Source organism: Pan troglodytes, chromosome 19 (genome assembly GCF_028858775.2).
Source record: "Pan troglodytes isolate AG18354 chromosome 19, NHGRI_mPanTro3-v2.0_pri, whole genome shotgun sequence".
In the NCBI taxonomy this organism is placed as follows: Eukaryota; Metazoa; Chordata; class Mammalia; order Primates; family Hominidae; genus Pan; species Pan troglodytes.
This window is the reverse complement of record NC_072417.2, coordinates 88,034,286-88,062,035: the sequence shown is the minus strand read 5'-3', so window position 1 is coordinate 88,062,035 and position 27,750 is coordinate 88,034,286. Positions and strand designations below refer to the sequence as shown.

Sequence of the window (27,750 nt, the reverse complement as noted above, 5' to 3'; positions counted from 1 at the left end):
CATGCCCCGCCTGATGCTGAAGTGATCAATACTTGTTTGTTGGTTACTTGTCACCAAACGTTCCTCACTCATCCTCTTCCTTGTACCTAGTCACTCACTCTCTTCCAGAAAGACTTGTCCCTTAAAAACCATCTCACGGCCGGGGATGGTGGCTCATGCCTGTAACCCCAGCACTTTGGGGGGCTGAGGCGGGAGGATCACCTGAGGTCGGAGTTCGAGACCAGCCTGGCCAACACAGCAAAATACTGTCTCTACTAAAAATACAAAAATTAGCCAGGCGTGCAGGCAGGCGCCTGTAATCCCAGCTACTCAGGAAGCCGAGGGAGAATTGCTTGAACATGGGAGGCAGAGGTTGCAGTGAGCCGAGATTGCACCACTGCACTCTAGCCTGGGTGACAGAGCGAGACTCCATCTCGGGGAAAAAAAAAAAAAAAAAAAAAATCACACTCCTCCCCTTGTCTCTTTCCAGCTCTCTGGTGGGCAGCCCATCTGTCCCACCTTCTGTTTCTCTGCATTCTCTGGGTCTTTTCAGATTCAGTAAAATGAAAGGGAGGAGGGAGAAGGCCCAACACCCCCTTTGGTGGTTTCAGTAGCAGGAGAAAAGGACTTGGTCAGCTGTCCTGGTAGGAAAGGTAGTTAAGTCATCTCCTGAAACCCATGTGAGAACCATCGACAGGAAGTGACAGTGGGAACCGGGAGACTGCAGTAATGGAAAACACACCACAGTTCTTGAGATTCAGAAGTTTGTTTCATATCTTTATTCACACAAAAAAAGTCACAGCATTTCAGACTATTCAAACACACAAACAGGAACAGAGGGTGCCCACCAGTGACAGCCTCGTCCCTAAGTCTGGATCAAAGGCCACGCTGGAGGGTGGGGTGTCCTCTCGGGCCTCCTCTCTCAGCATCCCGTGGCTCCCTGCTCGCAGCCTCACTGACACCCCCAAGAGCAGTTACAACTGTGCAGAAACAAAGCCACTTTAGAGGAGGCTGGGCCCCACCTCATTGCCATGGAAAAAGGCCAGATTCTGAGGAAAAGACAGAATCCGTGCTACTGTGTCATCAGCTGGGGGATGCTGGGCACTCCTGGGCCTGGCTGGCATCACCTGCGTCCCAGACCTGGGGCAGAGAAAAAGGCAGGACCCTCCCCACTTGGCAGTACTGGGCAGCAGAGAGTGTGGGTCACTGGTCACGTGACAGCCCCAAACTGCCACGCAGACCTCTCTGATGTGATCAGCCAGACACTCAGAGGGCACAACGCTTTCAAGCAAGAACACCAGCCTGGTTCCTAAAGGGGGTGGGTGAACAACGCTCCCAGAAATCTTAAGAACCCAGAGTCCTGGAGCGCTGGAACAATACAGGTGTCATTGGGTTGCAGCGAGGAGGGAAACTTGGTGAACACCAGCCCTCCGAGAGGGCGGAAATACCACTCCTGTCTATTTCCCAGAGCATGTGCCTGTGCCTTGGGGCTCAAGAGCAGTCTTTTCATGGCGGCAACTATGGAATCTAAGAGGAATGAAGGAAACGGCGCCCTCAGGTGGTGCTCAACATTGGTGTCTGACCCCCAGGCCTCCTTGCTGAACCTGGTGAGAAAGCTGGGGTTGGTCTAGGAGCTCCAGCCCACGCTGATCAGGCATGCCCCAGGAAAGCAGACAGGGACAAGCGCCTCAACGAGACTGGGCACAAGGCCGCAAACCAAGCTGCTTTTCCTCTGTCAGTCTGATGTTACTCATTGGACCTGGCCAAGGAGCGCCTCTTCCAAAGTCCTCCATCCTACCCGGCTCAGAGCAGTCCTTCCCGTGATCACTACTTTCCTTGGCTACATCTAACTTTTTTTTTCTCTGAAAGATACAACTGGATGGATGCCTGTGACTCTTGAAGGGGTGGCTGCTTTTACTGAGGACGGCAGTTCATCTAACACTTTACAGCTGTAAAATGTGGCGCATAGGTGTGTAGACGTTAATGTGTCAGCAGAAACCCCTGTATACCGGGTTCTATGCTATGCTACAGATACAGAGAAACAAGGAGAGTGAGGGTCCTAGGGAAAAGTTATGCCATCTGGGCATGGTCAGGTCAGAAGCTCAAAAGACATTTGGCACAGTCTGCAGTCATTTCCAGAAACTACTACCCAGACGTACCTTGGCAAGCAGGTGAGCTGTGAAGCACACAGGACATTACTTCTGAAGGTGCCCAGGAGCACCTGGCTCGAGGAGGCTTTCATAGAAGAAGTCCCCAGAGCCCCTTCCCTTTCTCTGTGCCATCTGCCATACTACTGAAAGTTATTCGGGGCAGACAGGGTCCCCTGGCTCCACCGCATTCCACGACTGCTCAGCGAGACCCACATGCTCGGAGAGAAAGTGTGGACACCAACTCTGTGGATGCAGCCCGAAAGAGGGTGCTGCCGCGTCCGGATCCTCGCCAGCATGGCACTCCAGAAAAGAAAGTAATGGCGGGGGTCGGGGGGGTGGTCAGAGACACAGGGGGTCCCCAGACTGCCTAGCACATACATACATACCACTGGGGACAGTACAGAGGGGAGCAGGTCCGCCAAGGTTAGAAACCAAGAGACACAAATATTGCACATTCAGTCAAGGCATTTCCAAGAGAGTCACAGAAATAACTCTCTCTGAGACACAACAACATAACACATTTGGCAACTTTCAAAGAAACAGCCTTCCCCACTCCAAGCCATCAAAGGGTCCATAAGTGCCTTCATCTTTGGTCCAGTTGAAAAAGCCAGGGAAGGAAGACAGGGTCAATGGGGAGTAAGAAGAGGCTGCAGGTGCAGTTCCTACAGCTCCCACTTGTCTGTCTGACTCAGTGCAGGATGCCGCCTGTCTCAAACCTCCTCTTGGAGGGAAAACAAGCTCTCCAGAGGGTCCCGGCTGCTGGAGAAAGCTGAGGCAAAGCTGCATGTGGTGGCAGCCGGGAGCCCCAAATCCAGAGCAATGATCACCAACCTCCAACCACAACAAAGGACACCCCATCCTCCCTTTCCTTGGAGGCTCTATTCATGGGAATGCGGGGTACTCTGGCAACTCTATGCTTTACCTAAAACCTCAATTCGACAAACTGCAACTAGAACCCTTTGCATCTGCTGCAGGTCTTGGAGGGTGCACAGGAGGGACGGTGTTCCGAAGCAGCTGCTAACGTCCATTGTGGCACACATAGGGTGAAACCATGGCACGGCACGGGAACAATCCTCTTGGCTCCAGTGTCCTTAAAGTACAGGCCATTTCCAAAGAGCTAGGCCTTCCGCCCTCATCCCCCAGATCCCTGAAAGGCTCCGAATGGGAACCCAGCCCAGCTGCTGTTGTAAAGATCTGTTCTAATACTGGCTAAGCAAATGAAAGCAGGTTTCTGAAAAGGTATTCTGCAGCCAGAAGTCGCACTGTCTTCGGAGTCCTGCAGGTGGGGAGGGAGTTCCTTTAGTTTTGACCAGAACACTTCTTCACAGGGGGCCAGGATCAGCTGTGCTTTGCAGTGGCTCGGTCACTGGACAGGAGCGAGGTTTCACTTCACAGAGGGGCTCTGCTGACTGCTCTCCTGAAGGTCTGGAGTTTTCGGGGTCTTAGTTTACATCCGCGATCCTCTCTCCTGAAGAATCTGAAAGTTGGAGATGGGGGAGAGGCTGAGGCTGCTGAGGGAAAGACAGAGATGTCGGGGGATGCTTTCCACTGGACCCGATGAGTGGCATGATGGTCCTGTCATCCCAGGAAGCAAGCAGGGGTGCAGCCGCAGCCTCACCCGCAGTGCTTCTGGTGCGAAACACTCTCTTGCTGGGCACAGCTGGGTCTAAAGCTTATGTGCTGTTGGACCAAAGCTTTGCCAACTGAAAGGAAGTGGTTCCAGCTTACCTGGTATCCACGATTTAGAAGCTGTGTGTGTATGTGTGTGTGTGTGTGTGTGTGTGTGTGTGTGTGTGTGTGTGTGTTGGGGGTGAGGGGGGTGCACAGTGGAGGGAAAAGAAACAGTTTTCCAGGAACTTAAGGGAGGTAAAGGTCACCAAGGTAAGAAAACACCCTTTTCTCCTGAGGCAGTGAAAAAAGCACAGTTTTAAAGAATAAACGCAAAATATCTTCCAAGTCTGAGTTCAGAAATCCTACCCTGTAGTAATTAGTGGCAACCAGCTTTTCTTTTTCATTGATTTGGCAGAGGATGGAGAAAGTCTACCCTTTTTAGGTTCATATTTTCTAACTAAAAACACCTGTCAGTGCTCCGTAAATCCCAATTTAAATTACAACAGTCAAAAAGAACAAAACGAGGGGAAAATGCAACGCTGGCTCTAGAAGGCCAGGGAAGAAGTGAGGAGCAAGAGTTCAGGAAAAGCCCACGGAGGGGGTGCGAACAAGCAAGCCAGAGGCAGCTGCCCAGGGAAGGGGCTCCTTACCTTCGCCTTTTCGCTCGGCTCTATGACGATGCCATTGGTAGAATTATTTAGTTCTCTGGAGACAACACAGAGGAATTCTGCCTGATCCTCATTGCCGTAGTTATAGGAAGATCCGATGCTGATGAGCTGATGAACCAAGAATACAGTGAACATTCATGTGGCAACCTTAACATACTTTTGAAAGTGCTACACAAATCACCCCTCTTCCGACTGAACTTTTAAGTTATCATAGGTTTAACTCTTTATATGAGTTCTCTGTGACTACCAAAGCCCCCGGGGAGAAATGGGCCTGTTCTTCATCAGGGCATCATTGGTGAGGCCTCCCCAGGAGGAAAAGTATGAGCTCCACTGTCCCCTCACCCAAGCTCTGAAGTCCCCCCACAGTCAGCGGCAGGATTAACATGCCCACGCCCCGTCGAGCACACCAAGGGAAGACAGAACGCATCTGCCAACAAAATGGACACTTGCTTCAGTCACACACACAGCTGGCTCCTCTATCAGCAGAAGCCCTAGACTGGAGACAGGAGGCTCTGGAAAGCACCAAGCCAATCACTGATCAGCTACTGGAAGTCATATGCTGCTGGTACTTTTTATTTCCAGACAAGGTCTAGCTCTGTCACCCAAGCTGGAGAGCAGTGGTGCAATCACAGCTCACTGTAGCCTCCACCTCCTGGTCTCAAGTGATCCTCCCACGTCAGCCTCCTGAGTAGCTGGGACTACAGGTGTATGCCACCATGCCTGGCTAATTCTTTTATTTTTGATAGAGAAGGGGGGTCTCGCTATGTTGCCCAGGCTGGTCTCCGAACTCCAGGACTCAAGCAATCCTCCCACCGTGGCCTCCCAAAGTGCCGAGATTACAGGTGTGAAACACCGTGCCCAGCATGCTGGTACTTTTAACCTTTTTGGATAATGGAATTCAGAATTTAATTCTAAAGAGGAAATACACACGCAGGGGAGCAGCTCAGGCAGAAGGTGAGGGCATCCCAGTGAGCAGGCGAGGCCTCACATGGGCGGCATGGCTGACTGTGGTAGGATGGGGCTGGGGGCGCCTCCGCCTGTCTGAAACAAACTTCCTCATCCAGAAGGGAGGCAATAGGAACACCCTCCGTCTTCCCACGGGACAGTAATAAGATGAGAAATTAACAAGAAATTATTCATTTTAGTTTCACAAAGAATACATTAAAAAAATACTTTGCTTAAGAGCTCATATTAGGAAAAATACTTCTGGAGTGGAGGGCATTAAACTCTTCGCAACGTTTTACAACCCATGCCCAGTAAGAACCAGGATGACAGACACAGGCAGAGTGGATTCCGTGGTGGAAGCTAAGTGTGAGAAATAATCACCGCTGGCTCTGAAGGCAGAGACAGCTTTGCACTTGATCTGTGAGATAACAGCATTAATGCAAAGTGTGAGTTTTCTTTTAGAAGGTAAGCATCTGGTGAGACAGCTGTTGACCTGTTAAAACTCTACACATAAGTAGGCATAATCCGTATAAAATCATATTTACTCAGGCAGTTGATCCCAGGGTGGCGAGTGGCGGCGACCGAGAGACCCTGAGTGCAGCCTGACCCGCCCTCGCACGCGCGCCCTCCCTGGCCAGGCCCACTCGCCGCGCGCCCAGCCATGAACCTGGCGAGCCAGAGCGGGGAGGCCGGCGCCGGCCAGCTGCTCTTTGCCAACTTCAACCAGGACAACACAGAAGTGAAAAGGGCATCAAGAGCAGCTGGTCTTGGCTGTCGCGCTGTTGTCTGGTTAGTTCCAACCCTGGTTTCTGAAAGTATCACCTTGGAAGGCTTATGTTAGAGGACTTTTTTGGCTTTTTGAAATTGAAGTGAACCAGTTAATAAGTGGCAGAGGATCACTTGAATGTGAAATAGAAATATCAAGGACTACATTTTTCCAGTGGACACCACAGCTTGTGGGAAGTTAGTGATGTAGCAATGTCTGTTTTAAATGCCATGTCTAAAAGGGATGGAATGAAGAAAGGGACTTGACTTTCCAAAAAAAAAAAAAAATCGTATTTACTCTATTCGCTCTGGCCTTCCTATGTTTTGAAGGCAACAGAATTGAACAAGTCTGCCATCTAATGGAGGAAAACAGTGAAGCTCCAACTGTCATAGCTTTGTTTTGATAGCTCAATCGTAAGCACGAGGCGGACAGAAGTAGGGGAAACGGCCGCACCACACTTCCCATGGCGCCTGATCCTTCCTAGCACAGCTGTTCACCAAGCTCTTCATGGTGGATTACATAAGACATTCAGAACCAAAAAGTTCTGACCCTGGGAAAAGAAATGGAAGGATTGTTGTCGAATCCCAGTCTCCTTTAGGGACTCATTCTACAATCCCTGTGAGGGAACAAAAACCAAAGGCTTTGAGGCACTTCAAGCCTAAACTGCTCGTTGGCTCCCCTGGAAAGTCTGGGTGTGAAGCTAAGACATGATGCTCCTCTGTTTCCCCAACTCCTCACGTACCACTAGGCCAGCAGTGCCCACCAAATAGCTCTTTGCCCATGTTTTGGAATAGGATCCCACCTGGCCGTAGCCGTCTCCCGTGGTTATTAATTGGCCATCCACACTGATTGTTTGAAGAGCTGCAGACCCCTTGAACGGGGCCTGGGATTGCTGCTCTGTTAAGAGATGTACCTGTTCGAATTTCCAGCCGTCGGACATCGTGGACACCATCTGCGTGAGCTCTTCTTCCTGACACTGCAGGACTCTGTACACGTGCTTCACGGGGCCCTGCAATGACCAGGCGCAGACTGAGAACAGCACCAAGGACACCACAGTTTGCAGCTGCCCCAAGGAGGCTCTTCAAATGAATAAACACTGAAAAGGAGTTTGCTTGGAAATCTTTCCTTGGCAGCCACCCACTATCCCCTTTTACAAATAGTACTGTGGCGTTTCTTTTTTTCCCTTCTCTTTAAAAAATGTTTTTCTTTTTAAATGACCACAAGCCAGCATACTGTGGCTTTTCAATAAAAACGTATCCAAGGAGTGAAAGAAAAAAAAAGGTAAAATAATTCTGAACTTCAGAGGGATGAATGCTTGAGCAACTATGCCAACAAACTTAGATTTAATCCATTTCCCCAAGTCAAAAATAAGGTAAAATTATTATTAATTATTATTATTATTATTATTTTATTTATTTATTTTTGAGACGGAGTCTCGCTCTGTCGCCCAGGCTGGAGTGCAATGGTGCAATCTTGGCTCACTGCAGGCTCTGCCTCCCAGGTTCACGCCATTCTCCTGCCTCAGCCTCCCAAGTAACTGGGACTACAGGTGCCCGCCACCACGCCCGGCTAATTTTTTGTATTTTTTAATAGAGACGGGGTTTCACTGTGTTAGCCAGGATGGTCTCGATCTCCTGACCTCGTGATCCACCCGCCTCGGCCTCCCAAAGTGCTGGGATTACAGGCATGAGCCACCGCGCCCGGCCTATTTATTATTATTTTTTAAGACACAGTCTCACTCTGTCGCCCAGGCTGGAGTACAGTGGCGCGATCTCAGCTCACTCCAACTCCGCCTCCCGGGTTCAAGCGATTCTCCCGCCTCAGCCCCCCGAATAGCTGGGATTACAGGCGCCTGCCACTAAGCCTGGCTAATTTTTGTATTTTTAGTAGAGAAGGGGATTCACCATGTTGGCCAGGCTGGTCTTGAACTCCTGACCTCATGATCCACCTGCCCTGGCCTCCCAAAGTGCTGGGATTACAGGCATGAGCCATCGCACCCAGCCTTATTATTATTTTTGAGATGGAGTCTCGCTCTGTTGCCTAGTCTGGAGTGCAGTGGGGTGATCTTGGCTCACTGCAACCTCCACCTCCCCGGTTCAAGCGATTCTCCTGCCTCAGCCTCCCGAGTAGCTGGGATTACAGGCATGTGCCACTACGCCCAGCTAATTTTTGTTTTATTTTTTTTCCTTTTTTTTTTTTTTGAGAGAGTCTCGCTCTGTCGCCCAGGCTGGAATGCAGTGGCACCATCTCAGCTCACTGCAATCTCCGCCTCCCGAGTTCAAGCGATTCTCCTGCTTCAGCAGCCTCTTGAATAGCTGGGATTATAGCCGCCCACCACCACGCTTGGCTAAGTTTTGTATTTTTAGTAGAGACGAAGTCTCACCATGTTGGTCAGGCTGGTCTCCAACTCCTGACCTCAGGTGATCTGCCCGCCTTGGGCCCCCAAAGTGCTGGGATTACAGGCATGAGCCACCGTGCCCAGCCAATTTTTTTGGATTTTTAGTGGAGACGGGATTTCGCCATGATGGCCAGGCTGGTCTTGACCTGAGGCGATCCACCCACCTCGGCCTCCCAAAGTGCTGGGATTACAGGCATGAGCCACTGTGTCCGGCCGACAATGCTGTATTTTTTCTTCTATGTTTTCTCCCAAAAGAGGTATAACAATCGCCGGGTGCAGTGACTCACGCCTATAATCCCAGCACTTTGGGAGACCGAGGTGGGCGGATCATCTGAGGTTGGGAGTTCAAGACCAGCCTGGCCAACATGGTGAAACCGCATCTCTACTAAAAACACAAAAAATTAGCCGGGTGAGGTGGCACGTGCCTGTAATCCCAGCTACTCGGGAGGCTGAGGCGGGAGAACTGCTTGAACCCGGGAGGCAGAGGTTGCAGCGAGCCGAGATCGCGCCATTGCACTCCAGCCTGGGCGACAGAGTAAGACTCTGCCTCGAGGGGAAAAAAAAAAAAAAAGAGGTATAGCTGTCAATAACCAAAGTACTAGGGATTTCAAAGATTTCCTTCCATATTACATATAGTACAAATCCTCTGAAGATTTTAATTGGTTGTAACCACTTATTTTGGAAACCAATTGTATAAGTACAAAATTCAGAGTATCACAAAAGATCTGTGATGTTGGCCACAGCTGTCAAAGTCCCAGGTATTTAAGATGCCATTATACTGCCTCTTTTTTCTCTCTTCCAAAGTAAACCACTTGTGCTCTGAAATGCACCAGGATCAATCACCTACAAAAAATACTATTCTAAGAAATAGGAGTCTGGGTATGGTTGCTCACGCCTGTAATCCCAGCACTTTGGGAGGCTGAGGTCGGTGGCTCGCCTAAGATCAGGAGTTTGAGGCCAGTGTGGCCAACATGGGGATACCCTGTCTCTACTAAAAATACAAAAATTAGCTGGGCGTGGTGGTGCACACCTGTAATCTAGCTACTCGGGAATCTGAGGCAGGCGAATCGCTGGAACCCAGGAGGCAGAGGTTGCAGTGAGCTGAGATCGCATCACTGCACTCCAGCCTGGTCAACACAGTGAGACTCTGTCTCCAAAAAAAAAAAAAAAAAAAAAAAAAAGAAACAGAGGAAAGTAGTTAGGTGGCAGCCACTAAGAGCTAAGAGGTCATGATCATGAAACCGAAGGTAGGGTTGAGGCCCACATCTTGGGCTTGGCTTGAATCCTGCATGTGTGAGGGGCTACAGGTAAGTTCAAGGAGGTAACATGTTTGAAAATCCACACACACAAAAATAAAGAAAAATACAAAATGAAACAAAACGAAAATCCACACACAGCCAACTTCATCTTAGAGCCACATACAACAAGTACAAAAGAGGGTGTCTTTGAATAACATCAAATCCATTTTTCAGTTTCACTACATAAAAAGGACAGATGGAAAGATAGTTAACATCAAAAAGGTCTTGACATTCCTAGAACAAAAAAGCTTCCAAAGGGGTATAAATCCACAAGCCTTCAGAATCTAGAAGACTAATTAATTTAATTGTGGTCATCAAACAGAAATCTTATAATGCTCTCCAGGAATTAGCTAATGACGAAGAAGGGAGAATGTTCAGGTACCGTGACTTGAATCATTTCAAATTACATAATTCATGGTACTTTAAAATCTATAGTAAGCAATCATTTTTTTAGAATGTGGGAAATTGAGGATAAGGCTAGATTACCAAAATGTCTAAACTATTAAATATCTACAATAGTGAAAGATACCACGTAAAGGTAAGATAGCAAAGAGACTGGTGACACTGGATCACATTCCAAGTGGTAATCTGCAAACCAACTACAAAGCCACCTTTGAACATCAAAAAGGAGCCTTTGAGCTGTCAGCTAGATGGAAGAAAACTAAATGAATAAGCCCTTCTCTTCACTTTTGCAAACTGCTGGAGATAAAGTGGATAAAAGAGTTAATTTTTCATCATTAGTGTCAGTTATTCATCCAAATATTCCAGTTAGAGCCAGAAAACTTTTTTTTTTTTTTGAGATGGAGTCTCACTCTGTTGCCCAGGCTGGGGTGCAGTGGTGCCATCTCAGCTCACTGCAACCTCTGCTATCTTAGTTCAAGCGATTCTCCTGCCTCAGCCTCCCAAGTAGCTGGGATTATAGGCGCCTGCTACCACACTCGGACAATTTTCGTATTTTTAGTAGACAGGGTTTCTTTCTTTCTTTTTTTTTTTTTAGATGGGAGTTTCGCTCTTGTTGCCCAGGCTGGAGTGCAATGGCGTGATCTCGGCTCACCACAACCTCCTCCTCCTCCCGGGTTCAAGCCATTCTCCTGCCTCAGCCTCCCAAGTAGCTGGGATTACAGGCATGTGCCACCACCCCGGCTACTTTTGTATTTTTAGTAGAGACGGGGTTTCTCCATGTTAGTCAGGCTGGTCTTGAACTCCTGACCTCAGGTGATCCACCTGCCTCAGCCTCCCAAAGTGCTGGGATTACAGGCATGAGCCACCACGCCCGGCCAGTAGACAGGGTTTCACCATGTTGGCCAGGCTGGTCTTGAACTCCTGACCTCAAGTGATCTGCCCTCCTCAGCCTCCCAGAGTGCTGGGATTAAAGGCGTGAGCCACCATACCTGGCCTAGAGCCAGAAAACTTTGATATATGAAATCTAACACAGAAAGACCAAGGCATTATTTTTTACTTTTAAAAGTAAACTTATGCCAGGCATGGTGCCTCACGCCTGTAATCCCAGCACTTTGGGAGGCTGAGGCAAGTGGATCACTTGAGGCCTGAAGTTCAAGACCAGCCTGGTCAATATGGCGAAACACCATCTCTACTAAAAATACAAAAATTAGCCAGGCATTGTGGCACACACCTGTAATCACAGCTACTCAGGTGGCTGAGACATGAGAATCGCTTGAACCTGGGAGGCAGAGGTTGCAGTGAGCCGAGATCATGCCACTGCACTCCTGCCTGGGTGACAGAGCAAAACTCTGTCTCAAAAAAAAAAAAAAAAAAAAAAAGAAGAAAAAAGAATAATTTTCCTGCCTTCTTAATGGCAGGAAAATTCTGTGCTGCAATAGATTATACCTAAAGCATCTACTACCAGTGTCTGATGGGAAAAGAGGCAATTATGGTACAACACAGGTAGTCATGGTGGAGCAAGACTCTGCCTTCTTACTGTTAACTCTGTAGTTGCAGTTTCTTAAAACAGTCTAATCGCATGAAAGAGAGGGGTCTATTTTCCTGGCTATACTTCAAGCTGCTTTTTTTTTTTTTTGAGATGGAGTCTCCCTCTGTCGCCCAGGCTGGAGTGGTGCAGTGGTGCGATCTTGGCTCACTACAGGCTCCGCCTCCTGGGTTCACACCATTCTCCTGCTTCAGCCTCCCGAGCAGCTGGGACTACAGGCACCCACCACCATGCCCGGCTAATTTTTTTTGTATTTTTAGTAGAGACGGGGTTTCACCGTGTTAGCCAGGATGGTCTTGATCTCCCGACCTCATGATCCACCCGTCTCGGCCTCCCAAAGTGCTGGGATTACAGGCGTGAGCCACCGCGCCTGGCCGACTTCAAGCTTCTTGAGGGCAAGGACTTTCAATTACTTACAGAATCCCAAGGGCCAAATAGAAGCTATTATGGCCATTCAAACACACGACAAACATATGACGAATGGCAGGATGTGAAATAGATGTGAAATAGATGTGCCGTAACATCTTTCCTTCCTCTAACTAGGTGGGCAAATTCCCTTTCGCTCTTCTTACTGTATCTGACTTAATACCAAAATCAAGGCCAGGTGCGGTAGCTCACACCTGTAATTCCAGAACTTTGGGAGGATGAGGTGGGCGGGTTGCTTGAGTTCAGGAGTTTGAGACCAGCCTGGCCAACAAGGCTCATTTCTACCCAAAATACAAAAAATTAGCCAGGTATGGTAGCTTGCAGCTGTAGTCCCAGCTACTCGGTAGGCTGAGGTAGGAAAATCACCTGAGCCTGGGAAGCCAAGGCTGCAGTGAGCTGTGATCATGCCACTGCACTCCAACCTGGGCAACGGGAGTGAGACCTTGTCTTCCCTCTCTCTGCCAAAATCAAGACACCATCATAAAGAGCAGCTTGATATTATGTTCTTAGAAGCATGGTTCAGGCCGGGTGCGGTGGCTCACTTCTGTAATCCTAGCACTTTGGGAGGCCAGCCTGGGGGAGAGAGTGAGACTCTGTCTCAAAAAAAAAAAAAAAAAAACAAAAAAAAACAAAAAACCATGGTTCACAAGCAGCTGCTGAAGCCTACCCCATGAGACTGGTTTCAAGTGGTTCACAGGAGCTGCATGTGACTCGATCACATGCTAAAGGCTCATCTCCGTAAAGAGCGGCCAAGCTGGGCGCAGTGCCTCACGCCTGTAATCCCAGCACTTTGGGAGGCTGAGGTGGGCAGATCACCTGAGGTCGGGAGTTCGAGACCAGCCTGACCAACATGGTGAAACCCCATCTCTACTAAAAAAATACAAAAATTAGTCAGGCGTGGTGGCACACACCTGTAGTCCCAGCTACATGGGAGGCTGAGGCAGGAGAATTACTTGAACCTGGGAGGCAGAGGTTGCAGTGAGCCGAGATTGCACCACTGCACTCCGGCCTGGGCGACAGAGCAAGACTCCATCTCATAAAAAAAAAAAAGAGCGGCCAACGGGTGGAACCAAGACCTCTATGGTCTTTAGGAGGGAGACATACTCGGGCAGAGAACAGGTTTTAGACCTAAAGTGCCCTGGGCGCCTCCTCCTGCCATCTGGTAAGCAGCGACAATCTTCTCATTCTATTGGGACATAGGCCTATTCTGTTTTCTTTGTGGTTTCTTCTTTTCTCCTGTGCAGTTTGGCTGAGTGTGCATTCCCTGCACTGCAAACGGTGTTCCACACACACCTCCAGCTCTAAGGGTAAAGGCATCCTTTTCAAATCACAGACCGACCGACAGAAGCCCACTTGAGACAACCCTCCTTAACAGTTCCAAATACATTACTTGTGAAGTTCTGTTCTCATTGTCCCGTATCCTTTCCTTAACCAGCCGCACAAGGGACGCGATGTTGTAAAACTCCGCTTCCTCCAGCACACCTGGAACAAGGACAAAACTGCAGTCAGATAGGTGCGAGGGTTTGCCAGAAAAACACCAAGGAGAGGATGAAGGTTACATGCTTGCTAAAAACTGCTTATTTATTTATTTACTTATTTTTTGAGACGGAGTCTTACTCTGTCGCCCAGGCTGGAGTTCAGTGGTGCGATCTTGGCTCACAGCAACCTCCGCCTCCTGCGTTCAAATGATTCTCTTGCCTCAGTCTCCCAAGTAGCTGGGACTACAGGCACACACCACCACACCCGGCTGTTTGTATTTTTTCCCCCTGCCCGAGACAGAGTTTCATTCTTGTTGCCCAGGTTGGAGTGCAATGGCATGATCTTGGCTCACTGCAAACTCCGCCTGCTGGGTTCAAGAGATTCTGCTGCCTCAGCCTCCCAAGTAGCTGGGATTACAGGCGCTTGCCACCACGCCTGGCTAATTTTTTGTATTTTTAGTAGAGACAGGGTTTCATCATGTTGGTCAGGCTGGTCTTGAACTCCTGACCTCAGGTGATCCATCTGCCTTGGCCTCCCAAAGTTCTGGGATTACAGGCGTAAAGCCACCGCGCCCGGCCAATTTTTGTATTTTTCGCAGAGACGGGGTTTTGCCATGTTGGCCAGGCTGGTCTCAAACTCCTAACCTCAAGTGATCCGCCCACCTTGGCCTTCCAAGTGTTGGGATTACAGGCATGAGCCACAGCTCCTGGCCTAAAAACTGCATTATTTAAATGCAAATCCAATCTCTCTCCTTCTGCTAGGAAATATCTCTTTGCTATTTTCGGTAAACCCATGACCTTTTCTCCAACATAAATTAATCAAACGCCAGGGTATGTTCTGCTCACTCCATTTCTACCCTCCTTTCCCTACCTGGCACCTGCCCATTAGCTGCAGGACACTTTTCCCATATGTCACTTAGTTCCTGGAACTAGTCATGTTGGACACCTCCTGAACTTGATATTTTTGTCCAATCTGCCCTCAAAAGGACTGGGGGTGGGGGTGGAGGTGTGTGTACAAATTTATGTGGGCCAAACTTAATAGGATGCTAATCATTTCAACAATATAAAAGGCAACCATTTAAAGACTTGCATGCTAAATGAACTCAAAGGCCTTAGGGCAACTATGAGACCTGTGATCTTATAGGAACAAATTTGCTATAAAGGCCATTATTAGGACAACTGACAAAACTGCAATATAAGCTGTAGATAAAAGCATCAGTATTAAATTTCCTGAGTTTGATAACTGTACTGTCTGTGGTTACATAAAAGAGTATCCTTGTTCTTGGGAAATATATACAAATATTAAGGGGTGAAATTTGCAATGTATTCTCAAATAGTTCAGAAATAACCGTGGTGGGAGAGGCAAGGGGATGGGGGTAGGGAGCGGGGAATAGAGAATGAAGGACAATGCAAATATGATTTAAAAAAAAAAAAGGTCGGGCATGGTGGCTCACGCCTGTAATCGCAGCACTTCGAGAGGCCAAGGCGGGTGGATCACGAGGTCAGGAGTTCAAGACCAGCCTGACCAACATGGTGAAACCCCCATCTCTACCAAAAATAAAAAAATTAGCCAGGCGTGGTGGCATGCACCTGTAATCCCAGGTACTCAGGAGGCTGAGGCAGGAAAATCGCTTGAACCCGGGAGGTGGATGTCGCAGTGAGCTGTGATAGTGCCATTGCACTCCAGCCTGGGCAACAGAGGGAGACTCTCTCGCCAAAAAAAAAAAAAAAAAAAAAAAAAAAAAAAAAAAAAAAAAAATGGTCGGGCGTGGTGGCTCATGTCGGTAATCCCAGTACTTTGGGAGGCTGAGGCAGGCAGATCACAAGGTCAGGAGATCCAGACGAGACCATCCTGGCTAATACGGTGAAACCCTGTCTCTACTAAAAATACAAAAAATTAACTGGGTGTGGTGGTGGGCGCCTATAGTCCCAGCTACTCGGGAGGCTGAGGCAGGAGAATGACATGAACCTGGGAGGCGGAGCTTGCAGTGAGCCGAGATTGCGCCACTGCACTCCAGCCTGGGTGACAGAGCAAGACTCCGTCTCAAAAAAAAAAAACAAAAAAAAACAAAAAAGCTGGGCATGATGGCTCGTGCCTATAATCGCAGCTACTCAGGAGGCTGAGGCAGGAGGAGCATGTGAGGCCAGACGTTTGAGACCAGCCTGGGCAAGATAAGATAGACTCTGACTCTTAAAAAAACAAACAAAAAGATCTCCCCATACCCCAAATATGACAAAAATAACATTGAAAATTGGTTAATCTGGGATATAGGGAGTTCTCTGTGTTATTCTTGCTCTTTTCTTGCTTATTTTGAAGTTTTAAATTACTTCAAAATAAAGTTTTTTTAATTAAAGGCATTAGAAAAGATACTTAACTAAAAGAGGGTAATTGAATTTTTGTATCACAAAGGATAAATGCTTGAGGGGATGGATACCCCATTCTCCATGATGTGCTTATTTCACACTGCATGCCTATATCCAAACATCTCAGGTCGGGCGCAGAGGCTCAGGCCTGTAATCCCAGCACTCTGGGAGGCTGAGGCAGGTGGATCACTTGAGGTTAGGAGTTCAAGACCAGCCTGGTCAACATGGTGAAACCCTGTCTCTACTAAAAATACAAAAAATTAGTCAAGCATGGTGGTGCACGCCTGTAATCCCAGCTACTTGGGAGGCTGAGGCAGGAGAATCGCTTGAACCCAGGAGGCTGAGGTTGCAGTGAGCCAAGATTGTGCCAGTGCACTCCAGCCTGAGCGAAGAAAAAAAAAAAGAAAAATCTCATGTACCCCATAAATACATACACCTACTAGGTACTTACAAAAATTAAAAAAGAAAAATAAATAAGATTAAGATCACCCATGAGTTGGTAATTGTTGAAGCTGGATAGTGGATGCAAGGAATTCACTGTATGTACTATTCCCATTACTTCTGTATGCGTTTGAAATATTGTTTAAAAAGGGACATTTAAAAAAAGAGAGAGAGAGCAATTCCTCTTTCTACTAGCTGAAACAGAGTTGTTTCACAGTCACTTCATTAACTAGTACAGCCATTACAAGCTTTCTTACTCAGAGCCAAAGCTCCCAGATCAGGGTGCCCTGGATTTAGGGACAGTCCCCTTTACAACTGAATGCCTTCAGTGGGACCATGCCAAGCCTGGTAGAAAGTGGACTAGACCCACTTATAGTCCCAATGCCCTACAAACCACAAAGATGAGGCAAGTGATGATACACCTGACAATGAACTAGAGAATGAATTAGGTCAGCTGCAAACATTTACAGGGAAGCATGAGGCCAGAGTCTTAAAAGAAATGAGGCCAAGCCTTTATTATTTTTGTACAACTGTGAGTTCAAACCAAAATTAAAACTATAAATAACTGAATGTCAGAGATGTCTTGCTTCTTCAGACTACAGACACTCACTGCTAGCACACAAATAAATGTAAAAAAAGGATCGTGACAATTCTGGAGATTCGGAAAGAACTCCTGAAGTTATCTGCAAAGCGGAGCTACCTATCTTCCTTCTCACCCAGGAAGCTGAACAAAGCCTAAGGAGGCTTCCTTAATCATGACTCCCTCAGACAAGACTGGTAGTTTCTGCTCTGTTTCATAAACCTGAAACTATATCTGCACATGCGCCTGATGAAAATGTCAAACAAAATTGAAATCTGTAAAACAACTTTAAAGATTCTACTTGCATTTTGAAAATCCCCAATGCAAACAGTGCTCTTACCTTCTTCTGCCAACTCCTTAGTGATGATTAGTTTCCCGTGGCGGAGGTAGTTGAGGATAGGACCAAAGTAGGTGGGGTCTCTGTCAATCAGATAGGCTCCTGTCTCATCCTGCCAACCAAACACAAGGGTATCATTGTGGACCTTTGAGGAGTATTTTAAACAAAGGCAGGGCAGGATTTCACCATCTTTGTCAGCGCCCCAAGACAACAATTCATTCCATCAGCTAAAAAAGACTTTAGTGATGGCAAGTTTTGTTAAACATTTGTCACAAACTATTGGTAAGAAAGCTATAGCTTTATGTATCTTGTACATTAAGATCATCTTAGGTAGGGTGTTACAGACAGTCATACTCATTTAGGCGTTTACTTACTGGCTGGAATTCGCAATCTTTGCCTGGACAATAATTACAGTGACAAACATTCTTCTGTAGCGTGTTTGTTATTAAGAAAGGGAGAAAATGCCGTAGCTGTGTAATTGAAATCTTTGCTTGAGATGGACATTCTGACTTTTCCACTGCCTCTGAACTGCATTCCTAATTCCAAGAAAACCTCTGTGTAGTTGGCAATGCTCCTGAGCTCAAGGCCAACATCAGTGGGAGTTTGCACTGCCAGCTGTAATCTCACACACCCCAGCTCTGTGCCCAGAGGAAGCTCGGTACTGCCAGGACTTGGCTCTGAGCAGCTTTAATCCTACTCATCTTTACAGTAAAAGGAACAAGAAGAAACTGGCTTCTATTACCACAAGGAGGATATAGAGTAGATAAAAATAATTCCTTTATAAGCAAGGGTTTTGAAATCTCTTTAAAGTTAGGGCAGGATAGGTTTCCATCAATCTGAGATTTCTTAGAGGAGAGGAATAAACGAAAACAACAAATGTTTACGCAACTCCAGCTCTGTTTTGAGGTCACCAGCTGAGTGCTATATGGGATATAAGATGGTGTGAGTTATGGTCAGTGCCTTTAAGTTGAGAACTTAAAGGTGAATACGTAAAGTTAAAAAGAAACTGACACAGTTCAAACTGGAAATGGTTTAAGTGTCTTGTCACCTCTCAACCCTTTGGTTAGCAGCCATGCATCCTGCCCAAAATTTTCCCGGGAAAATTTTCATTTTCCTTCTGTCTTAGCCTAGATTTGCAGCGGCAAACAGTAACCTCTTTCCAAAAAACGCATTTGAGCTAAATATGGACCTAAACCAGTGACTGTTAACAGATAAAAGTTCTGCGACCAGGACTATAGGAAAGCAGTGTGATATCACAAGGAGCGCTTCCTGCAGCTGTGGAAGCCCAACTTGGCAGAGGGGTCCGAGAGGGAGTCTGAGAAAGCTACAAGGATGCCTGAGCTCACCCTGACCCAGTTCTGGATGCATCTGGCACCGGCAGTGGGGGGACTGAAAAGGAGCCAGGGAAAACTCATGCAGATTTCAGTGGGATGTCAGGGGCAGAGAATATGGAGAAGGGGTGTGGAGTGCGTTCTCGTGGGTGCAGGTGGGCGCAGTGTGGGAAGGAGTCTCGGAGAACGAAGGGCGGGGTCGGGGAGAAAACCAGAGTATGCCTCAGCATGGGAGAAGGGGAGTGGGAGGTCCCTCTGAGGCCCCTGCGAGTAGTGTGTGAGGGAGGGGGAGGATGGGGTCCCGGCCTGAGGGGGCTGCCTGTGAGGAGCGTGTCTCAGGACTCTGGGGACCGATCTACGAGAAACCAGGGGGTTCGAAGGCCCGGGGGCGCGCCCGAGGGCGGGGCACACCTTGTCTGAGTCCAGCTCCGGGTCCTCCTGGCAGCAGAGGCGGCAGAGAAATGACTTGGGCTCCCGGCCTAAGGTCTGTCTGGTGGTCACGAAGTAGGTGCCTCCCACGTTCAGCCTGACCCAGCGGGCCGCGCCGCCGCCCCCTGCCCGCTCGGGTGGTCCGGGACCCGGCTCCAGCGGCTGCGCGACGGCGGCAGCCGGGCGGCCGTGCCCGCGGGGCGTGGGGCCAGCCGGGCGTGGGCTGGGGGGCCCGCGGACTGGGCCACACCCGTCGCCCACCCCACTCCCGCCGCCCCCTCCCAGCCCCGCCATCGCCGGGTCCAGCTGCAGTTCCGCCATCTTGGACCGCCGCCGCCGCCGCTGCTGCCCGCGCGCAGCCGGGCCGGCCCATTTCTCGGCAGGGAGAGCCGGGCCGGCCCATCGGCGGGGGTGGGGCAGAGGGGAGAGGGACGGGAGCGCCCCCAACCAGCGCCCGGGGACCCGCGCGGCGGAGGCGCTGTGCCCGCCCCCGGGAAGATACTTCCGGAACCAGCCCTCATCTCTATTGGCTGATCTGCGAAGCAAGGCCCACCCCCTTGGCTTTGGGGTTGGCTGAGGAAAGATCTTCCCGTGACCCACTTCCGTTACTTGCTGCGGAGGACCGTGGGCAGCCAGGGTCGGTGAAGGTGAGTGGGGCTTGGGGCATTGGATCCGATCCCTGGAGGGCTCCTCTGCTCTGCCCTCTCCAAACCTCACGCCGACCCTTGTCACGCCCCCGTCAAGGACGCTGGGCCCTCGGCTTGCCCCGCTGGCAGAGTGTCCCTTGTGTAGCTGCCGCTCCTCGCCCCGCGATCCCTTCCTCAGCCCTCCTTGGCGCGCGGGGTCAGGGGGGCCCGGCTGTGTCCCAGGCGCCGCTGATGTAGGCGCTGCCACAAGCCGTGTCTCGTGCAGTCCGCTCCCAGCGCGGCAGACTTCAATAGTTTGGTGGGGGGACTGGGGAAACGTTACGCAGACAGTGTTAACTTGCCGAGGGAGGCTCAGCTGGCTGCGGGGCTGCGCCCTTCCCCTTCGGCAGCTTCCAGGATTCGAACGTATAGAGCGTTCAGGGCTCCTCGGGTGCAGAGTTCGGTTACTCATTCAAGAAAGATTCATTGAGCACCTCCTATGCGCATGATCTGTTCTAGGCGCTGGGGATTAAGCAATAGATTTTTAAGAATTAAAAAAAATTTCGCCGGGCGCGGTGGCTCACGCCTGTAATCCCAGAATTTTAGGAGGCCAAGGCGGGCGAATCGCGAGGTCAGGAGTTCGAGACCAGCCTGGCCAACGTAGTGAAACCCCGCCTCTACTAAAAATACAAAAAATTAGCTGGGCGTGGTGGAAGGCGCCTATGATCCCAGCTACTCGGGAGGCTGAGGCAGGAGAATCGCTTGAACCCGGGAGGCGGAGGTTGCAGTGAGCCGAGACCACGCCACTACACTCCAGCCCAGGCGACAGTGCGAGACTCCGTCTCACTCACACACACACACACACACACACACACACAAAATTATTTGTGACTTCCGTTTTCCACTGATGTTGCGGGAAATCAGGGACCCCAAACAGAGAGACCGGCTGAAACCATGGCAGAAGAACGTGGATTGTGAAGATTTTATGGACATTTATTAGTTCCCCAAATTAATACTTTTGTAATTTCTTATGCCTGTCTTTACTGCAATCTCTAAACATAAATTGTAGAGATTTCATGGACACTTATCACTTCCCCAGTCAATACTCTTGTGATTTCCTATGCCTGTCTTGTCTTTAATCTCTTAATCCTGTCAGTTGAGGAGGATGTATGTCATTCCAGGACCCTGTAATAATTGTGTTAACTACAAAAATTGTACAGCATGTGTGTTTGAGCAATATGAAATGTGGGCACCCTGAAAAAAGAACAGGATAACAGCAATTGTTCAGGCAACAAGAGAGATAACCTTAAACTCTGACCGCCGGTGAGCCGGGCAGAACAGAGCCATATTTCTCTTCCTTCAAAAGCAAATGGGAGAAATATCGCTGAATTCTTTTTCTCAGCATGGGATATCCCTGAGAAAGAGAATGCGCACCTAGGGGTAGGTCTCTGAACTGGCCCCCCTGGGGCGTACCTGTCTCTTATGGTTGAGACTGCAGGGGTGAAATAAACTCCAGTCTCCCATAGCGATCCCAGGCTTATTAGGAAAAGGAAATTCCCACCTAATAAATTTTGGTCAGACCGGTTGATCTCAAAACCCTGTCTCCTGATAAGATGTTATCAATGACAATGGTGCCCAAAACTTCATTAGCAATTTTAATTTCGCTCTGGTCCTGTGGTCTTGTGATCTCACCCTGCCTCCACTTGCCTTGTGATATTCTATTACCCTGTTAAGTACTTGATGTCTGTCACCCACACCTATTCGTATACTCCCTCCCCTTTTGAAACTCCCTAATAAAAACTTGCTGGTTTTTGTGGCTTGTGGGGCATCACGGATCCTACCAACGTGTGATGTCTCCCCCGGACGCCCAGCTTTAAAATTTCCCTCTTTTGTACTCTGTCAAGCCAGTCGACGCTTAGGAAAATAGAAAAAAACCTATGTGACTATCGGGGCAAGTTCCCCGATACACTGATGTTTGGGAAAGTCTGTAAGGGTGCTTGGTTCCCTGGTAACTTTAAAATCACATGCCAATTGCCTTAACACCTCCCCTCCACAACAGGAAACAAGCTGTCCTGAGAAAGGAAGGACAGGACAGGTGTTTGACAACTTTCTTGAAGATCCTGAGAAAGATTGCTTCCGCCTCCCTTGCATTCCACTCCAAGCTTATAGAGATTTTTGACTTTGCAGTCTTTTAATATCTGACCCTGATCTTACTTAAAGAGGACTATTTTCCTATATTCTGACTTTTTTTTTTTAAGTGGCTGTAGTCATTTTCCGTATTTTTCTCACATTTTCACATGTGTTGAATACCTCTTAAAATGCAGGCCGGGCGCGGTGGCTCATGCCTGTAATTCCAGCACTTTGCAAGGCTGAGGCGGGTGGATCACCTGAGGTCAGGAGTTTTAGCCCATCCTGGCCAACATGGAGAAACCCTGTCTCTACTAAAAATACAAAAATTAGCTGGGTGTGGTGGTGGGTGCCTGTAATCCCAGCTACTCAGGAGGCTGAGGCAGGAGAATCGCTTGAGCCTGGGAGGTGGAGGTTGCAGTGAGCCAAGATGATGCCACTGCACTCCAGCCTGGGGGACAGAGTGAAACTCCATCTCAAAAAAAAAAAAAAGTGCACAACATGTGCTCGTGCTGCTAGGGTATAATCCGATGTGAATAAGAAGGTGCAGGTGTATTACCAATCTAGTTGGAAGGGGATAGCCCTTTTAAGTTTGTAAAACTCTGGAGCAAGTTGCTGTGCACAATTTCATGTGATACTTTTAGCAGCCCCCTGGGGCAAGCAGGACTGATAATGCCCATTTTACACATAAGTAAATTTTAGCCTAGAGAGTGCTCTATTTAAGGCTTGTTGAAACTTAGGTGTGTGTCAGTTTCTGTCTACTGGAGAATCAGTGAATAAAACACAATCTGGGTGGAAATGTCTTTATTAACTTTTATGCAATAAGAGTGTTATTTTTAGTAATTTTTCCAGAGGCACATGGAGGGGATAAAGAGAGCTGGGGTTTTTTTTGTTTTTGTTTTTTTTTTTGAGACGGAGTCTCACTCTGTGTCCAGGCTGGAGTGCAATGGTGCTATCTCAGCTCACTGCAACCTCCGCCGCCCAGGTTCAAGTGATTGTCCTGTCTAAGCCTCTTGAGTACCTGGGACTACAGGTGCATGCCATCACGCCCGGCTAATTTTTGTATTTTTAGTAGAGACAGGGTTTCACCCTATTGCTCAGGCTGGTCTTGAACTCCTGACCTCAAGTGATCCACCCGCCTCAGCCTCCCAAAGTGCTGGGATTACAGAAATGAGCCACTGCGCCCGGCCAAGAGAGCTGGGCTTTTAAGGCTAAATAGGAGTTGGGAGAGAATGTATTTGTATGCCACATTGCACACTTTGAATTTGAAAAGCTACACTGTCCTTTCCTTTTCTTTTTGAGACGGAGTCTTGCTGTGTTGCCCAGGCTAGGGTGCACTGATGCCATCTCAGCTCATTACAACCTCTGCCTCCTGGGTTCAAGTGATTCTTATGCCTCAGCCTCTGGAGTAGCTGGGATTATGGCGCGGGCCACCACGGCTGGCTAATTATTGTATTTTTAATAGAGATGGGGTTTTGCCATGTTGGCCATGCTGGTCTCGAACTCCTGACCTCAGGTGATCCAACCGTCTTGGCCTCCCAAAGTGCTGGGATTACAGGCGTGAGCCCACTGCGCCTGGCCGCACACCTTGAATTACCTTGAATTTGAAAAGCTACACTGTCTTTTTTTTTTTTTTTTTGAGTTGGAGTCTTGCTGTGTCTCCCAGGCTGGAGTGCAGTGATGCAGTCTCGACTCACTGCAACCTCCACCTCCTGGGTTCAAGTGATTCTTGTGAAGACTTGCATGTTTCTAAGATTTAAAGGATTCTCTCTAAGAGCTCTTATTTTGTTATTTATCATTTTTCCCAACTGAAAATTCACCTCATAAAAAAGCCTTGTTTTTATTTGACTTATTTTTCAGGATCCCAAGATGGCTGGGCGAAAACTTGCTCTAAAAACCATTGACTGGGTAGCTTTTGCAGAGATCATACCCCAGAACCAAAAGGCCATTGCTAGTTCCCTGAAATCCTGGAATGAGACCCTCACCTCCAGGTCAGTATGTTTCTGAGAGGGAACCCCATACTTGCCACTGAATCTAGAAACAAAACAGTATTAAGGAATTACATATGAATTCTTGATGCCCTTATGACAACATATAAAGAAATCCTTGCATTTTCATGATGATCTTAGGAGAGGAAAGTGTGGTAACCCTCCAGGCCATAGGAAGAAGGGATAGGAAAATTACCATGTGAATTTTCTACTGCTTATGAACAATCCTAACTTTTGCCTTTCCTTGTGGGCAGGTTGGCTGCTTTACCTGAGAATCCACCAGCTATCGACTGGGCTTACTACAAGGCCAATGTGGCCAAGGCTGGCTTGGTGGATGACTTTGAGAAGAAGGTGAGACTTCACACCTCTAAAGCACTGAGCTTGTAACATGCCTGTGGGTAGGGAGCAGGAACACGGATAATTACATACACAGCATGACAGCCAGATCCCTAAGGAAGCTTAGGAAGGATGCGTATGGCCAAAGGCCTTGTGGTCGATTGAACAGTAAATAGGTGCAGGAATTTAGGCTCTGTTCATTCAGCAGTAGAGTGTAGCCTTAATCTGGGAGCCAGAGGGCTTTCTGATCAGCACAGGAGTTTTGACCTGCTCTGTTTCTGACCTGGGCTGGTTCACCCCTTCTTAGGCAACCTGGTGGTCCCCCGCTCCTGGGAGGTCACCATATTGATGCTGAACTTGGTGAAGACACCCGATCGGCATAACGCACTACAGCCCAGAACTCTTGGGCTCAAGCAATCCACCTGCCTCAGCCTCCCGAGTAGCGGGGACTACAGGCATGCGCCACCACGCCCCAGGGGGCTTTCAAGTTAAATGTTTGCCCACCTCCTGGGTTCCTTTTAGCTTCCTTCTTGTCTCCCTTTGGAACAAACTGACTTTTTTTCTACTCTTTTCCTGTCCTTTTTCTTTTGAGACGGAGTTTTGCTCTGTCACCCAGGGTGGAGTGCAGTGGCGCAATCTCAGCTTACTGCAGCCTCTGCCTCCCAAGCTCAAGCCATCCTTCTGTCTTAGCCTCCTGAGTAGCTGGGACTACAGGCGCATGCCACCACCACACCTGATACATTTTCGTTTTGTTTTGTTTTTTTTTGGTAGAGACAGGTTTTTGTCATATTGCTCAGGCTGGTCTCAAACTCTGGGCTCAGGCAATCCACCTCTCTGCTCTTCTTTTTTTTTTTTTTGAGTTGGAGTCTCACTCTGTCACTCAGGTTGGAGTGCAGTGGCGCCATCTCAGCTCACTGCAACCTCTTTCTCCCGGGCTCAAGCCTTCCTCCCACCTCATCCCCCCGAGTAACTGGGACCACAGCACCACCATGCCTGGCTAATTTTTTGTATTTGTGGTAGAGACGGGGTTTCGCCATGTTGCCCAGACTGGTCTCGAACTCCTGAGCTCAGGTGATCCACCCTCCTTGGCCTCCCAAAGTGCTGGGAGTACAGGCGTGAGCCACCATGCCCAGCCTCTGCTTTTTTTAACTGTCCCTTATAGCTGTAATTTCTCATCCATCTATCCTCTGATATTTACACAAGTCTCAATATCCAGAGTTCATTTGCTTATTCATTCAAAGATGCGTATGGAGGGCCTACTCTGTGCCAGGTAGTGTTAAGTGCTGGAGCCATAACACTAAGCAGTCTTTCTTTTTTTTTTTGAGATGGAGTCTTGCTCTGTCGCCCAGGCTGGAGTTCAATGGGGCCATCTCAGCTCACTGCAATCTCCGCCTCCCAGGTTCAAGCAGTTCTCTTGCCTCAGCCTCCCATGTAGCTGGGACTACAGGTGCTGGCCACCTTGCACAGCTAATTTTTGTATTTTTAGTAGAGACGGGGTTTCACCATGTTGGTCAGGCTGGTCTCGAACTCCCGACCTTAGGTGATCCGCCCGCCTCAGCCTCCCAAAGTGCTGGGATTACAGGCATGAGCCACCGCGCCCGGCTAACACTAAGCAGTCTTCTAAGGAGACCATTCATTACGCAGTGCTCCTTCCACCAGTCAGCTCCCTAGGGTTCCATGCAGAAGAGAAATCAGAATTTCTTTACAATTCAAGGTGCTAAGAGGCCATTTTTTGGTCATCAAGTCCAGCTGTCCTTTTCAGATGAAGAAAATGAAGCTCATCATCATAAAGCATTGTCTAGGGTTCCCAGTTAGCGATAGGGCTGAGAAGACCGTTGAGCTCCTGTTCCCAGTCTAATATTCTTTCTACCCAGTATTGAGATGCGTATTCGTTTCCGCTTGGGACACAGAACGTCTTTCAGTATGACCTTTAAGGATTCGTAGCTTCCAGCCCTTTGAGCTCCTGGGTGTATTGGTGACGACTCACTGTCCTTGTGTTTGTAGTTTAATGCGCTGAAGGTTCCCGTGCCAGAGGATAAATATACTGCCCAGGTGGATGCCGAAGAAAAAGAAGATGTAAGTAGTTGAGGCTCCTGCTTATTCTAAAATTCTCTTGATCTTGACAGCTCTCTATTATAGCTAAGTTAAGTTAGAGTGAATTAAATGGAAAAGAGTTAACAGCCATACAAAGGAATGACTTGTCAATAAATGCAACAACATGGACGAATTTCAAAATAATTATGCGGAGTGAAAGAAGCCAACAAGAAAAAGAAGAGTATAGCATATGATTCCATCTTTGTAAGACTCTAGAAAATGTAGTTTGTCTACAGTGGCTGCCTGGGGATGGTTGAGAGGGGACTGCTGGTTTCACAGGTGGATACAAATATCAAAACTTATCAAATGGTGTTCTTTAAATATGTACATTTTATCATATTTCAGATATACCTCAACAAAGCTGTTAGAAACAAGGAGTTGGAATTAGAAAAATTACCCAAGTAGTATTCAAATACCTAATTATTTGCTTGAAAGCACTGAAGGCCAACTATGGAACTCAGTGGCTCCACCAAAGAGAAGTCTGGCTAGGTGCTCAGGTGGCGTGTCCTGACCATTCAGTGGCTGAGCCCTGTGAAAACAGGCATTCTGTAGGTCTTCGGATGAGGAACTTGCAGAAGCAGCCGGGTGCTGCCATCCTAAGCTGGTTTTCCATATGGGCTTCTCTGTGAGTGTTAGGAAAAGCTGTGGTTTGCCTGTCAGAGTGAGCGCCCCCACTCAGGGTAACCACGGTTTCTCCATAGAGCAATAGGACAGCAGGAGTGGGCTGGGATGACTCCTACTTTGGCAGCTGCTGGGGTAGAATGCAGCCTGGTTTCAGAACTGAATTTCTCTTTCTTCTTAAAGGTGAAATCTTGTGCTGAGTGGGTGTCTCTCTCAAAGGCCAGGATTGTAGAATATGAGAAAGAGGTAAGGATGATGGGTAGCCGTTGCCTATAATATGGTTTCTCTCTTTCATGGCCACACATCTTTCACCTGGTGGCAGGAACCTGCCTTGGATATTCTGCTTTCCGTCTCTGTTTACATTAACTAAACACATTCCCCCTCTTTCCAGATGGAGAAGATGAAGAACTTAATTCCATTTGATCAGATGACCATTGAGGACTTGAATGAAGCTTTCCCAGAAACCAAATTAGACAAGAAAAAGTATCCCTATTGGCCTCACCAACCAATTGAGAATTTATAAAATTGAGTCCAGGAGGAAGCTCTGGCCCTTGTATTACACATTCTGGACATTAAAAATAATAATTATACAGTTCTGGGTGTGTCTTCTTCTCTGTGGTTGAGATAATTAAGCCTCTCTTCTGAGGTGGCCTCACTGGCAGCGGGGTTTTTGTTTAAATGGAAAGGTGAGCCTCGACAGGTTTGTTGGGCTGGTTGTCTGACGGGCTGTGTAGGCGCCACTTACTGAGGCCCCAGGACTGCTGAAATGGCAACAAATAACACTAGGGGCTATGGCAGTGTATTTCACT

The 27,750-nt window shown here is 48.3% G+C and overlaps 2 protein-coding genes across 3 annotated transcripts; one reads left to right on the top strand and one right to left on the bottom strand.

The window, feature by feature from the left end:
* Positions 1-726: 726 nt before the first annotated feature.
* KCTD2 (potassium channel tetramerization domain containing 2) lies at positions 727-19,739 on the bottom strand. 2 transcript variants are annotated; one of them, XM_063799949.1, is made up of 7 exons: positions 19,422-19,720; positions 19,132-19,302; positions 17,393-17,501; positions 13,580-13,671; positions 7,033-7,128; positions 4,391-4,516; positions 736-3,606 (listed from the first exon to the last, which is right to left on the bottom strand). In XM_063799949.1, the coding sequence occupies exons 1-7, from the start codon at positions 19,668-19,670 to the stop codon at positions 3,577-3,579; spliced, it is 873 nt and encodes a 290-aa protein (XP_063656019.1). In that variant the 5' UTR covers positions 19,671-19,720; the 3' UTR covers positions 736-3,576. The 2 variants fall into 2 exon arrangements, with proteins under 2 accessions (XP_001138510.1, XP_063656019.1); XM_001138510.7 differs by having other exon boundaries at positions 727-3,606; positions 19,132-19,739.
* Positions 19,710-27,536, top strand: ATP5PD (ATP synthase peripheral stalk subunit d). Its single transcript, XM_001138674.6, has 6 exons — positions 19,710-19,796; positions 23,763-23,893; positions 24,145-24,241; positions 26,231-26,302; positions 27,125-27,187; positions 27,333-27,536. The coding sequence occupies exons 2-6, from the start codon at positions 23,772-23,774 to the stop codon at positions 27,462-27,464; spliced, it is 486 nt and encodes a 161-aa protein (XP_001138674.1). The 5' UTR covers positions 19,710-19,796; positions 23,763-23,771; the 3' UTR covers positions 27,465-27,536.
* Positions 27,537-27,750: the final 214 nt, after the last annotated feature.

What these genes read in the sequence shown, in the direction of transcription:
- KCTD2 (XM_063799949.1), bottom strand. Translation starts at nt 19,670, where the DNA reads ATGAGGGCTGGTTCCGGAAGTATCTTCCCGGGGGCGGGCACAGCGCCT. An exon ending in TAAGGAGTTGGCAGAAGAAG is followed by an intron (nt 13,672 to 17,392) that starts GTAAGAGCACTG and finishes TCCTTGTTCCAG; the next exon opens with GTGTGCTGGAGGAAGCGGAG. An exon ending in ACGGCTGGAAATTCGAACAG is followed by an intron (nt 4,517 to 7,032) that starts GTACATCTCTTA and finishes TTGGTTCATCAG; the next exon opens with CTCATCAGCATCGGATCTTC.
- ATP5PD (XM_001138674.6), top strand. Translation starts at nt 23,772, where the DNA reads ATGGCTGGGCGAAAACTTGCTCTAAAAACCATTGACTGGGTAGCTTTT. An exon ending in AATGAGACCCTCACCTCCAG is followed by an intron (nt 23,894 to 24,144) that starts GTCAGTATGTTT and finishes CCTTGTGGGCAG; the next exon opens with GTTGGCTGCTTTACCTGAGA. An exon ending in TTGTAGAATATGAGAAAGAG is followed by an intron (nt 27,188 to 27,332) that starts GTAAGGATGATG and finishes CCCTCTTTCCAG; the next exon opens with ATGGAGAAGATGAAGAACTT.